Below are 13422 nucleotides of genomic sequence, written 5' to 3'. Positions count from 1 at the left end.
GTCAGGAGGCCAGTCAACTAGCACTTGGTGTCCCGGGTTCAACAGATGCAGGTCCAGTCCTTCTCAACCGGGCAAGAGATCAGCAGGTCAGCACAGCAGGGGAGAAGTCCAGCAGAGTGGCAGTCCTCTCAGCAGTACAGCAGTCCTTCTTGACACAGTATCCATAGGTCTAGAAGTGTATTGAGAGGTGGTGTCTGAGGTATAATATTTATACCAGGTGCACTTCCTCTGGAAGGTGAGAATAGCTTCTAGATGTTTCCCTTTGAAGTCCCCAGGTGCCCTGCCTTCTCTGTCCTGGCCCCGGACTAACTACAGGGGGTTGTTTGTCCAGAACCCTTTGTGTGGAGGCAGGACACAGCCTATTCAGGTGTAAGTAGGGCAGTGTCCAGCTCCTCCCTCCCATCCTGCCAGTGATGGCCCATCCAGGTACACCTAAGACTGTTTAGGAGGAATACACAAAGCCTAGCTGTTGGCTACAGCCAGTCATGTGATACATGGACAGGCTACAGGCTCTACATTGTGAAGACTGGAAAATGGCAACTTTCTAAAAGTGTCTTTTTCAAAATTGTAATTTAAAAACCAGTGTACCTCTTGACTTTTGTGTGATCCCCATGCACATCTGCATTCCTGTAGGGGCAATGGAGTCTGCCTGTATTCAGTCCCATGCCTTTTCTGGTTCTGTAAAGAAGTGAGTTCTCAGATCATGGATTATTTTAAGCTTTATTGGAAATAGTAAGGCATATTTCTTTTTTTTTTTTTTTTGTAAAAACAATTTTTATTGGCAGTCAAGTTCGAAATTAGTTCAGTACAAAGGATAAAACAATGCGGTAATAGCCGACATTTTAGGATAACGGTGCAGTTCCGACAAGACGCCTTTTATATATAACATTCCCCCAAACCGTGCCCTCCCTGTGTCCCACCCCCCCTAGGCAGTGTGCCGTCGTCCTCTCTCTCAAGCAGCCGAGCGCCAACAGTGAGTTACCTCCCTGAGAAGAACAATAGTAAAAGGTAAGTAGTGCATATCAATGGGGGATCCGATCTCTCAGAACCTCTGTCGTTACTTGTTGTTATTGCGTGCCTCGCTGGAAGTGGGGAACCCCTTAAAACAATATCCCTACGGTGTCGCTATTCCCTCGTCTTCGCTCCGTTCGCTCTCAGGCAGCTGGAGCGCAGTCACTAGGGCCTCCCACGATCTAGCCACCTCCAATGCCTTGTCATTATCTAGGCGCCTGGCCTGTTGCAGCCGCAACGTGCTCTCCGCTTTCGCCCACCGCACCAGAGTGGTCCTCCAACGCAAGTAGCTGGGTCCCTGGCTAGATTTCCAGTGCATGGTGATCTCTCGTTTGGCTAGTATCAAGCCCAAATCGTAAAACTTACTGGTAACGTGAGTACGGGGGGTGTGAGGGAACCATAACAATAAGCAAGCGCCCATATCTGCGTCAATCTGTCGGTCCGTGACAGCATTCAGGCAGGCCAGCACCGCTTCCCAGTAACCAGCTAGCTCGCCACAGGACCAAAACATGTGTGCGAAGTCCGCTTCCGCTGTCCCACATCTAGGACAGAGCGAAGATGCACCTTCAAAATATTGCGAAATCTTAACTGGCGTTAGGTAGTAAGGCATATTTCTTATTCAAGTTTCTGGACTTTTCTTTACTCCCATACAACTCTCCTGTGTCTGCTGTACAGCGTTTGTGTCATCAGGGAAAATCGTAAACTTACTGCCTTCGAAAAGGTACTGCCTTGCTGATCGTGTTCTACACATCTCATCTTGGTCCTGGTATTTTAGTATTTTTGCCCTCCACAACGAAACAGCTGGACAGTCCCCTGGGGGTGACTTTGGGACTCAGCCTTTTCTTAATATAGTTTTGAGGATCTCGACCCTTCAGACCCTCTATCATGACTACTGTGCTTCAGTTGTTGCAATATGCCCTTCTTTTGGAATACACCGCCCTATTCTCTAGGATGTCTAACCAGTCTTCCTTTTCTGTTATCGTCTTATCAAGCTCATCTCTGCAGGGTTGCAGTGACTCCAGCATGGGCTCATTCTGCTTGACCCACTCTGTAGCTTGTGTTTGTCAGCTTAGAGGAGGCTTGCATCCAGTGCAACTTTGTCGATTTTAAATTCGGGGAGGGGTTTGTGGATCTCTGTCTGTGTAGGGGACTGACAGCCTGGAAGGGGCCTTTGAATTGACTGCACCCTGGTGTATCCCCTGCTCGAGTGAACCACCATCTCCAGAGCTGTGAGCCCCTTGATAAGTGTTTCTGTATTCACCACCTTGTGTAGCCTTTCTCGCGATTTCCTAAGTCCTGTTCATTGTGAGGGCCCCTCTTGATGATAGGCAGCAGTGACAGAATGGTGTGATGTGCCCTTTTCCCTACTAGGAAATCTTCAACTGTATGCCAATGACTAATGGATCTCTTTCTTGCCCTGGGAGCTTGGCTACTGGCTCTGCTAGAGCTGCGTAGCTTACCTTCTTGTCGCCATAGTAAAGACCTTGCACTTTCCAACTTGCCCATGGAGTGCTCCTAGTTCAAGTGGAATGTTGGTGCAGCAATTTTGGATCACTGTTGAGACATTTCTGAATCTGGCACCATACAGTTATCCTCGTTCCTGGGGCATCCACTGGGTCAACTTGCGGCAATTATGTTTCACCAAACTTCCCACTGCCTGCCACCAAGCCATCCATGCCCATAAGTTAGCCCATCCTGTGGATGTTGCAGGATGCACTCGTGACGCAAAGGTAGCTGAAGGAAATGTGGCTGTCCTGATGGGCTGTTAAGCCACGCCCCCAGACAAGAAGTCAGTCTTTTTTTTTATTTTATTTTTTTAAAACCTTTATTGAAAGACACGTATAAGTACAAGCGCTGGCCTACAACCACAGGGGCCGGCCGCAAAGTCAGGAGAATCAAAATAACAAAGCAATGTATACGATAGGGAGAATACAGGATGGATGCAAATAAAGTCGTTACATCGCCAGCGCCAGGATAAAAGAGGTTTCATTTTACATTATATAAAGGAGGCAGCAACCATATCTACCAGCGCGTCATGCAACATATACAGAAAAGAAGGGGGGGGGCGGGAGGGAAATAGCCCCCCACGCAAGCAGACGACCACAGTAGGGCAAAGCCCAAAGACCTCACACGCCCATACCAGGTGCAGAATAGAGGAAGAATACCAGCAAACAAAGAAAGTGGACGCCACACGTATAGCCCACCCGCCCCGAAAAAGGAGAAAGTGCAGATGCTAGCGAAACAGAGGAGTAAACACCAAGGGACATAGCCCACCCCCTAGAAAAAGGCAACAAAGGGACCATAGAATAAAACAAACTAAAATAACAAACACCCCCCCCCACCCTACATCACTGTAATGGCTACGGCCTACCCCACTAAACAGCATGCCTGTCGCCCAGAGTCACCCGAAATATAGAAAAAGAGAAAGGGAATTATAACGAAGAAAGAGAGGGGAATAGGAAAAGGAAACAGAGGATAAGGAAGAAAGAGAGAGGAGAGGAGCCAGCGACCGAGACATAAAACACTACCCCCCCGCAACAATAATGCACTAATCGAGGTCGAAAAGGAGAGTCAAGAAAAGCCTACACCGGGATGTAAACCGGAACCATCCAGAATAACGAGGCCCGGAGATGACATGTAAAAAGGGTCCCACAGGCATCCGGGCACAATCACCCCTGTCCACTTTTATGAAGAGTCGAGCTTCCCAACCCCGCCACAGCCAAAAAACAGCAGAACACAGTGGGTCCACACCAGTCAGGAAAAGCCGGTGGGATCTCCGCAAAACACCGTCCCGGCAAACCAGAAGCAACCAGGAGAACTCGGCAGCAGTCAGAATGCAAAAGTTCCTCAAGGATCCATGTGACCAAGCACAGTATCTGAGCCGTCCAGCACGAAGCAAAGAAAACAGGATGTAGAAAGCACTGCAGCATCGGCACCGGGTCCGCTAGATCCCATAGAATCGAGCACCCAGCCGGAGATCCCAGCACAGCCGCCGGCGAAGTTCCAGGCAGTACAATTCGGGGAGACGACACTTCGTCACAAAATGGCGGAGCCACCATGGCAGCTATCCGCAATTCCATGGCTCGACATTTCAAGGACAGGTCGATCCGCAGAGCAGACAGGGCAAACAAGATAGCACTCCGAGTAGGGGCCGCCCAAACCACGCGAGGGCTGGAGAAAGCAAATGCGGCAGCCTCCCTGTCTCCAGGAGAAAGACACCCCGAGGGGCCATCCGCCATCTTAAGTACAGCACCCTCCGCCATCGCCACAGGTTCTTCCAAGTCCACCAGGAGCACCGGTGGCCCCAGGGCTCACCGCCAAACCGCGGCGGAAGGCGCTCGGCGGAGAAAGGAGAGTCACCAGAAGAACGGGCGTGCTCCCCACAGCACTCGGGGGGAGCCCAGCACCGGATCCCGGTCGGGATTAACAACAGGAGTGGGTTTCTCACTTGAGGGGTGCCGGACAGCGCGGCTTCTCTTCTTCGGGCCGGTAGGCGAACGGACATGCGGGGTGGCCCACCAGCGGGGGCGGGTCCGCCCCGGGGGTCCCGGCCCGCGGCTCTCAGGCTCCCACCATCGGGTCTCTCCACCGGTTCCGGACCGCCGGCACTCCGAACATCTCCGGGCAGGCACAGCACTCGAGGCCCCGGCGTCAGGGCCGGGAAGGCCAACAAGGTGACCAGGGCAGAACGCCGAAATCACTGCACGCCAGAGCCCCGGAGAAGGATGGTAAGTGACGGCTCTTCCTCAGTGACCAAATTCGGAACACCCCGAACAGGATGAAATACAGGATAGGTGGCGGGGAGGAAGAGATCACGGAGCGAGGCGGTTATGCGACCGTTCCGATCGCCATCTTGGCTCCTCCCCAAGAAGTCAGTCTTGATGTGAATGAGGCCTCGCAGTTTTCTTATTATTCATCCAAACATTTTTTGCTAAGCAACTCAAATTTGTCCCCATATTGATGTTAGTCTTTCTTTTTCTCTGGAACAAACCGTGTTTAGTTTTAAAGGGGTCATCTTGGTATTACTCAGGTACTCGAGGATCATTGTTGGTTAGCATTCCAGTGCTCTGGGCTAAGGGTGGCGTTAAGGAACCTCGGATGTTTGGGAGAAATAAAAATGTATCAATAATTTACATCCTAGCTGTTAAATTCCTGATTGATACACATTATCTTCCATATAGTTCATAGTATCAGTGAACTAGTTGATAGCCGTCACAACAGCAATATCCTACTGTCCTAATTTGCAGAGCTGATCTGTAAAAGTTGGTCTTCACTTCCCACCAACACTGGTTTGATTCAGAATAAAGAATCAATGCTCAGGTTTACATTGTGTTCTCTAAAAACGTTTTATGTAGTGTATTATTTCATTGACCACAGTTTACAGATTAGTACTCTGCCTTCCTTCATGATTCCCTCAATGGAAAATTTGCCTTTTGTTCAATTCTGCTGTAAGCAAATTTAGTTGACAAAGATTCATAGATTTGACAGCATTGTGCAAAGATCCTACAGTGACCAGTATATAAACAATATCAGTTAACAGAACCTATTGCAGAGTGTCATTGAAAGAACATGTGACGCTACAAAGCAATCATGTTGAAGAAGCATTATTACAGGATAGTAATTGTTATCCACTGTGGCTTCACATGAATGTTTTGGAGGTAGTTAGTCTTAATGTCTTTTTATATGTACCCCAACATTGGCAAAAAGTGCTTTTAGATTGATTCATTTTTGGCATCACTATCGTCAGAAATGTAGCAAAGGATTAAGTTGAGAACTTTTTGGAGCCAGCGTTTATTGGCTACTTGGCTTAGTTGAAAACTGATATATTTAAGATTTGGAATGCCAAAGCTTTCCCTTCAAGCTGGTTATTGAAATAAATGTGTGTTTATGCTTTTATTGCTGGTGGCTTAGAATAGAGAAAGGTCCCTTACAAATTGGAGTTAACTAAAGATTTGACGTGGAGTTGTATGGAGAAATTGAAATTGAGATTTAGTTTGTGATATTGAAGATCTATAGAAAGCTTAACCTGTGTATTGTATAATGTATATCATCTTCAGTCATGGTCGGGTTTCTTTATCCACCTAAGACTTGACACTTTTTAGCTCCAGCTCTCCCTGCATTGAAACATTTTTAGAATATGTGTTATGTTAATGAGGATGAATATGATTGAATGTACGTGCTTTCTGGTAGTTTTGCATAAATAATTACCTCTCAGCTATTCCCATTTTCAGGCAACTTGAGAAAATAAAATGTTTGCATTGGGGAAATATGAGTGACATTTGTTCTCCGCTCTGAATCTGCAGGAGCTGAATAGAGCTGCTCCCTCATACAGAAATGATTGATCGGGTACGGAGTTGGTTACTGCTGGCACGTGGCTTTATTTAGTCCTTGATTGGTGCCCCACCGAAAGGGTAGAAAGAGTAGAAATCTTCACCCTAGCAGAATGCTGTATGCCGTATTTTGGGGTTCCCATCTGCCTGGAGGGGATCTCCTTCCTGTGATGGGAACCACTGCAGCAGCAGCTCCCTTCACTGCAGTGAACCTAGCTGAGCAGGTACCATGTTTAAAGCGCCTGCTCTACAGTTCTTTCTTAGCTTCACTAATGGGGAGCTAGTAGTTTCCTCAACTCAAAATAGAGTTGGAAAACTTCAGCTTTGGCAGATAGGAGGGCCTCCATTTTTTCAGCATCTCTTGCTCCTCCAAACCCTATATAAGGCCCATATTCTCTGTATTTGAACCGATGGGAGTGTTGCACATGACTGCCATTTAGGAGTTTTAGTTTCACTCCTAATTTGTTGAGCGAGACATCATTGAATACACTAGCCATCTGACTTTTTCCACTCTCTCTCCCTGTTCCAGGACCTGGTCATGCTTTAATAGAACAGTGGAACCCTGTGGGGCTGGTTGGCATCATCACTGCATTCAACTTTCCTGTTGCAGTCTATGGTTGGAACAATGCACTTGCTTTGATCTGCGGGAATGTATGTCTCTGGTAAGATGCAACGCTTCAGTCCCAAATGTGTCATCATTTAAGAGATGCGAAATTACCTGACCATGGGAACATGTAATTTTAGATGCGAAGTGACCTACCTCTTTATCTGAACTAATTAACCTATTTGTTCAACTAAATGCTTCAAAACCCATTGGCGCATTATTTTCTATTGTTTCAAAGGAAAAACATATATCCTACAAGAGAAGCGAAGTGCGTTTTAGAAAATGTAACAAATATGTTGAAAAAATCTGGTATTATTCAACCAGTTCTTTGCCAGCCTTATATGTTGCAGTTTACAGTGATTGTCCGTGCTCTGAAAAAACCCTAGATTGACAGCTGAGGACATTTTGGTAACCTAATAAGAACTATCCCAACAACAATACTGCACACTGCCTTGGAAGGGATCAGCAGAACGAAAATTCCATATATTACTTCCATGCAGTGCTAAAAGGGAGAGAAAGTGATAGCGCTCTTGGAAGCACATTGCCTCCTGTTGCAGAAACGGGTAAAATCTGGACAGCAGTGCTGCATTCCTTAGAGCAGCACAGTCCCAGTTTACCTTAACTGTCTGGGGTGTGTCAGTCAGTAGGTGGAAATAGTGTGAAATTACTTTCAATTCATCAATATCACCCTTGTCAAGATAAACTAACAAGTTCAACTGAAGTGTGTTTATGAAGGTAGTTTTTAGTCCTGACCTAATTTTTCATGGGGAAGAGATTTTCAGCACATTTCAAATTTGCCTGGTGACAGTTTCTTTCCCCAACTAAAGCTTGTTGTAGAAGGACATATTTTACTGGGAGGTCAGCAATAGTCCCATCAGGAGAACGTGATTGATTTGATTTTGAAATTTATATAGCGCTCAAATGCCCTGTTGCGTCTAGGTGCTGCAACGGAGGAGTCTGCCAGAAATGAGCAGTAGGAGGTAAGATTTAGTTTGAGAAAAGCCAAGTTTTCAGTGCTTTTCTGAAGGAAAGTCAACTAATATCTCTCTCTTACCCCTTTATGACACAAATATATTTGGTAATGATGAATCTTCCCCACGTAGGTAGTTCATATTAGGCAGACCCTCCAGTTTATTGCGATTTCGCGATTCACGAAAAAAATCGCGAAATCGGCAGATTACCGCGATGGCCGCGATAATAACCATATTGACCGCGATATTTACAACTACCGGTAGACAGCAAAACAAACAATGCCTTTTATTGGCTGTGCGCCGCCCCCCCACTCGTGTGTGTCAGCAGCTTCCCGGGACACACACAAACAGTCAGTTTTTGAGCTCAGCCAGCGTCACCCGAGTACTTCACAGGTCATTAAAAGACCTTTCACTTGTTAATGAGCCTTGGTTTTTCACGCCCCCGCCTGTTATCCTTGGCTCTGGCAGGTGTCAGGGGCTTGCGGTGGTTTTGGAGTCGGTGTGTGTCATTGCACGAGAAGCCAACCCCCTGGGTCCTGCCATTAGGGGCATATTTTTCTTTTATGGCTGGAAGGGGGGGCCGCATTCTTTTTATACTTTCCAGGCCGGGCCCCCTGGTTACGACCTGTGAAGCGCCTCGTTGTGGGTGTCGTGAGTTGCACGGGGGGCCCCGTCCGCAGTCTAGACTCGCAGCGGGGCTTCTAAGCCCTGGCACGGCCCTCCCTAGGAACAGGACTCATTTCCGCATCATTTCTACTCTGCGCCTGCCCCTCGGATCCCAGGCAGGAGCCATGACTTCAGAGGCAGGAGAGCTTTGGGGGCAGAAACCAGACATGCGGGGGTGGGGGGGTCAGGTGTGGGTAAGTACCTGTCACTCAATCCCTGCATTGCATCCGCGCTAGGGCGGCCCTGATGGAGACAGGGATGTTCTCCCCGATTCTGGGTACACGGATGGAGGAGGCCTGTTGTCTTGTTTTGCCTTTATTTCACTTCTTAGGAGTGCACAGGTCCTAAAAAACAGAAGTGGGGGGGGTCTAACCAAGTTAGGCAGCATAGCGCGTGACATCACATTGAGTGACATCATTGAGCGCGACATGGCACGTCGCATCACGGGAAGTGGCATCAAGACCCATGACCTCACAGGAATTGACATCACAAAATGTGACACAAAATTTTAGACCTCACCCTTCTGTTTAGCCCAACTGGCAGATGAAGTATTGCAATTCCAAGGGATAACAGCCTTCACCTGTGGGCTGCTTCCTCTATTCCATATTCCATATTCCCTAATCAAAGTGGAATACTCTGCTAAAACAGTTTCCATTGATTTAAGGCTGAAAATGAATGCTTATGAGTAAAATAAAGTGCCGCTAAAATGCCGCTAAATTTCCATATTTGTGCTGCTAAATTTGCGAATCCATGCCGCTATATCCTGGGGGTCTATTAGGGCTAGAGTGATCTTGTTAGGGCTAGAGTGATATTGTTAATTACAAGCACCCATGTTACCTTCCAATACATTATAGGAACCAGTAACCTTTTGGTGCTGGGTCCTATAACATTTACTTTCGTGATTTGTTTCATGCTTTTGAAGACTATTGTTTCTCAGGTGTGGCCTTTCTCTCAATATATAAAATAAACATTAGTTTTTCAGATTCATTATCATCTGGCATACTGTTAAACTCCATTATTAGGAAGGGTGAGAGAGGGTGAGAAAGATGAGAGACATTTGACCTTCTCCTTGTTCTTCCCCATCAGCATTCTGTATTGGTCTTAATAAATGTGCAGAAATTGGTCTTGGGAGGTAAAGGAAATACACTTCTTGCTGTTAACTGTTGATTGATAAGTGGGACCTAAGCCCCTCCTCTGTTGCATGTAATGGAGCTACTCTACCTCAAGTCACAGTGGAAAGCTGGGTGACCAAAAGCAAACGCCATAGCAAGTTGGCAGAAATGCCATTGGGCTGTGTAGCAGTAGGTTTTTCAACCAAATATACATCGACTTGGTAGCAGTAAGTTTTCAACCACCGCACACAGGAATTCTTTTTTATGGAATTGGTATATGGGGGATAAAAAAAAGTGCCTCTCTTTATGAACACTAGCAGATAAGATAACAGATGTGAGGTTAATATGGGTTTGGGACTTCATTTTGCTCTGCAATCTCTTTGAATCCAGTCCTTGTAATAACCTTGAACACAAGTTAAGCAGAGGGCATTAGTTTGGTTTACAAATTTCCATCATGTTTTTGCATAATGGCCAGTCGTGGGATTTGTGGGTTTCTGTTCGAGTCAACATCACAGTTAGGTGGTCCTATTTCTCCTGATCTATTTGGTCAGAGTCTGTGAACTAGAGAGGACAACATTTGTCTGAGGTACTTGCACCTAATTATTCAATTGACTGTCTGAGAAGGTTGCTTTGAAGAGTTGCGGAGTTTCCCAACTATGGTACTAATGACATGAACGGTTGTACATCATTCCAGAGATGTGGTCCTTGGATTCTCAGGTTTCTTGTCATATTTTTGAATTTATGTTAATCAAAAAACTTAAATAATTTGGGTGGTCTATCTGTCTTGCTAGTTTTTCGGGTTATCATTAGATTTTGATTTCAAATTAATTCTTGCCTCTATCGATAGTTGGGGCATTTTATTATTGTACATTTTTTTATATTGAAGCAAGATCTTGCTGCTTTATTCTGGACTTGTTGAATTCTGTAGATTAGCGTTTTGTTGGAAACCAGGAATGATAATATAACAGTAATCCAACTATGCCATCTTTAACAGTAAGTTCTGTCTACTGGTTGTGCAGAGAAATGGCTGGATCCTTTTAAGCATGTACAGTTCAAAGTTGGTTTCTGACTACTTCCTTTAATTTGAGTTCAAAGGACAGCTTGGAATATTAAAATTACACTATGTATTTACCTTAAACGGAAGCAGAAATTTGACTAACAGCTGTTGTATCTTTTCTTTGATTAAGGAAAGGTGCTCCTACCACCTCACTGACCAGTGTTGCTGTCACAAAGTAAGTCTGGATAGCCACTACTTTTGCCTGTATTTTTGTTGCATGCAGCCTTAGCACCGTCGTTTGACAGATGACTTCTCAAGGGGAAATTATTACTTATTTTTAGTAATTTCTTAACTGCAGTTGGAAGGTGCCATGTTGTAACTTGGTTAATGTTTTTTTCTTTTAGAATTGTTGCCCAAGTTCTGGAAGACAATAACTTGCCTGGTGCCATCTGTTCCTTGACGTGTGGGGGAGCTGACATTGGGTGAGTTGACAATGTCTCCATTTTAAGTACTTTAATTCCTATATTTGTGTATTTTCAACTGCAAGTTTGCTATGTTATCTATAGCAGATGCTTCGTTCAGGAACCTAGACCTCTTGCAGTTCGCATAGAGTGGCATGTTTGCATCAAAAGAGGCACTTGTGTGTAAAGATGCTTTCGGAACTTTCTTGTATGTACTCTATAACCATATGGAAATGTGGTGTTTGGGTTCCACGTCTTGCCACGATTAGCAGTATGTATTTAACGGGAACGGAAGGTGAGCAGAAACTATAATGATTTTTAAAAAAAAGATGTTATGAAAAATAAATAATTTGCTCCCGATGATGGTCAATATGCCTGAAGTGCATTGAGTAGTTTTGAACTGATCGTTTCCTGATGGAACTCTTAGAATATTTTTGGATGCTTAATTTCACTTTTTTTTTTCAAAAGACAATTGATTGTGAAAATCAGAATAGAGAAATGTGATAAAGTCGTTTGGACTGCATCAGTTTGTGCACTGAAATATTCAAAATAAGGTCCTATCAGAATACATTGCTCAGAGGGAAATTTCCATATGCACGCCAAGCAATCTAAATCAGAATATTGAGGTATTTAAAAATGAGCATACACCTGAGATCTCACTCACAAAAGTAATGAAAACCACTAACCATTCTGGTGACCGTTTGATGCGCATTGCAAAGGCTATTTGTTGCAAAATGATCATTGTAGGTGTTGGACCTGGCCCTTTTGGCAGGTTCACCCCTAAACTTTTTCTGTAACCTGGTGTTGGTGATTTTAGGCCTTTGCGCACTTTTTCACTGTGGTACAGTGTAAAGTGCGTGAGCTCTCTGTGTATGTGTAGTGAGTGACCTGCCCTCCCATAGGAATGAATGGGGAATATGTATGCCCATGGTAGTTCCTGATGTGTGGGGAGTGCAGGGTCGAGTTTGATATGTGCGAACTCGTGAGATTGAATGCTGCGCCATGGTATATGCGGTATGATTGTGTCTAGTGTAGAAGTGCCACTTTTAGAAGTTGGCATATTTGGGTAATTTGTGTCTGGCGTGTGATTGGCTGAGGCTGGCTGGTGAGCCTGGCTCCAAGAGTCTGGGAGGGTCTGCCCCGGTGGTGAATGGAGTGTTTAGCATGCTGATGTGAGGGGAGGAGTGAGCCTGGGCCTGCTTTTGGATTGACCGTCCGGTTTGAGGGTCCCGAGTGAGGCTGGGTTTTCCCCACACAATGCTGGCTCCACCCCCGGGGGTGCGTCTGATGTCCCTAGCCTGGCCAGTGAAAGGAATTCCCTATAACCAGTTCTAGCTGGTTCTCACACTGCCTGCACCCTACTAGACTAAGGATTTCTCTGTATAAAAAGGGGCTGTGTCCCCTTCCAAAATGTTATTGTTTCTGACTTGAATCCTGCCAGGGGCGTGCTGCTGCTTGGGCTCAGGGAAAAGGCTTGCCTCCCTGGGCCCTGCCCAGCCCCTGGATGCCTGAAGGACTTCTGGGGGACCCCTCTGCCTTGCCTGGGCTGATAGGGGGACTTTGATTTGCCCTGGATACCTGATGGACATATCTTGGACGCTGGAGACCTTTTGCTGGGTCTCCTTTGCTTCCCTTTGCTGCTGGACCTTGCTTGTAGCACTGGGGGAGTGCTTTATTTGAGACAGAGACCTTTTGGTTCTTCTAGCGCCTGGGAGCGCTTTATTTGGCCCCAGCGCTTAATAGCGCTCTACTCTGCTTCTAGCGCCTGGAAGCGCTTTGGTTGCTGTCTCTAGCGCTGGGAGGCGCGTTATTTCTAGTGGGACCTTGTTGGCCCTGTAGCGCTTGGTAGCGCTTTTATTCCCCGTTTATTTTCTTAATTTACGGGTGCCACCCCGTTCATTTATTTATTTATCTTATCTGGCGAGGGTGCCCACCCCTCCTTCTGCCCCCTTCGTTTCACCGCCGCGGCCCGAGCCGTTTGAGATAATGGCCGCTGGAGATGCCGCGCTGTGGTTGGCGGGCCGCGGGAGGCTCGCCCTGGAAGGCCGCGCTGTGGTTGGCGGGCCGCGGGAGGCTCGCCCTGGAAGGCCGCGCTGTGATTGGCCAGCACTGAGGAGACCGAAGAAGGAGATGGCGGCGACCGCTGTGGGGCTCCCTGATCGAGGGGGAGCCTTGCACCCAGAGAGGAGACACTGCCACGAGAATCCCGAGGAGCGGGAGCACTCCGTCCCCGCCGCCGAGCCTGCCAGACCCGGTGAGTGCATGGAAGG

The 13422-nt window shown here is 46.6% G+C and overlaps 1 protein-coding gene across 1 annotated transcript in view; it reads left to right on the top strand.

Annotated features, from left to right (window-relative positions):
• Positions 1-13422, top strand: part of ALDH7A1 (aldehyde dehydrogenase 7 family member A1) — a 274735-nt gene that overhangs the window by 103486 nt on the left and 157827 nt on the right. The window contains exons 6-8 of the mRNA XM_078675592.1: positions 6871-7003; positions 10882-10926; positions 11096-11173. Of these exons, the coding sequence (XP_078531718.1) occupies positions 6871-7003; positions 10882-10926; positions 11096-11173 (256 nt within the window). The remainder of the gene's footprint in view (positions 1-6870; positions 7004-10881; positions 10927-11095; positions 11174-13422) is intronic.

Source organism: Lissotriton helveticus, chromosome 2_1 (genome assembly GCF_964261635.1).
Source record: "Lissotriton helveticus chromosome 2_1, aLisHel1.1, whole genome shotgun sequence".
NCBI lineage: Eukaryota > Metazoa > Chordata > Amphibia > Caudata > Salamandridae > Lissotriton > Lissotriton helveticus.
This window is presented reverse-complemented; position numbering and strand designations above follow the sequence as displayed.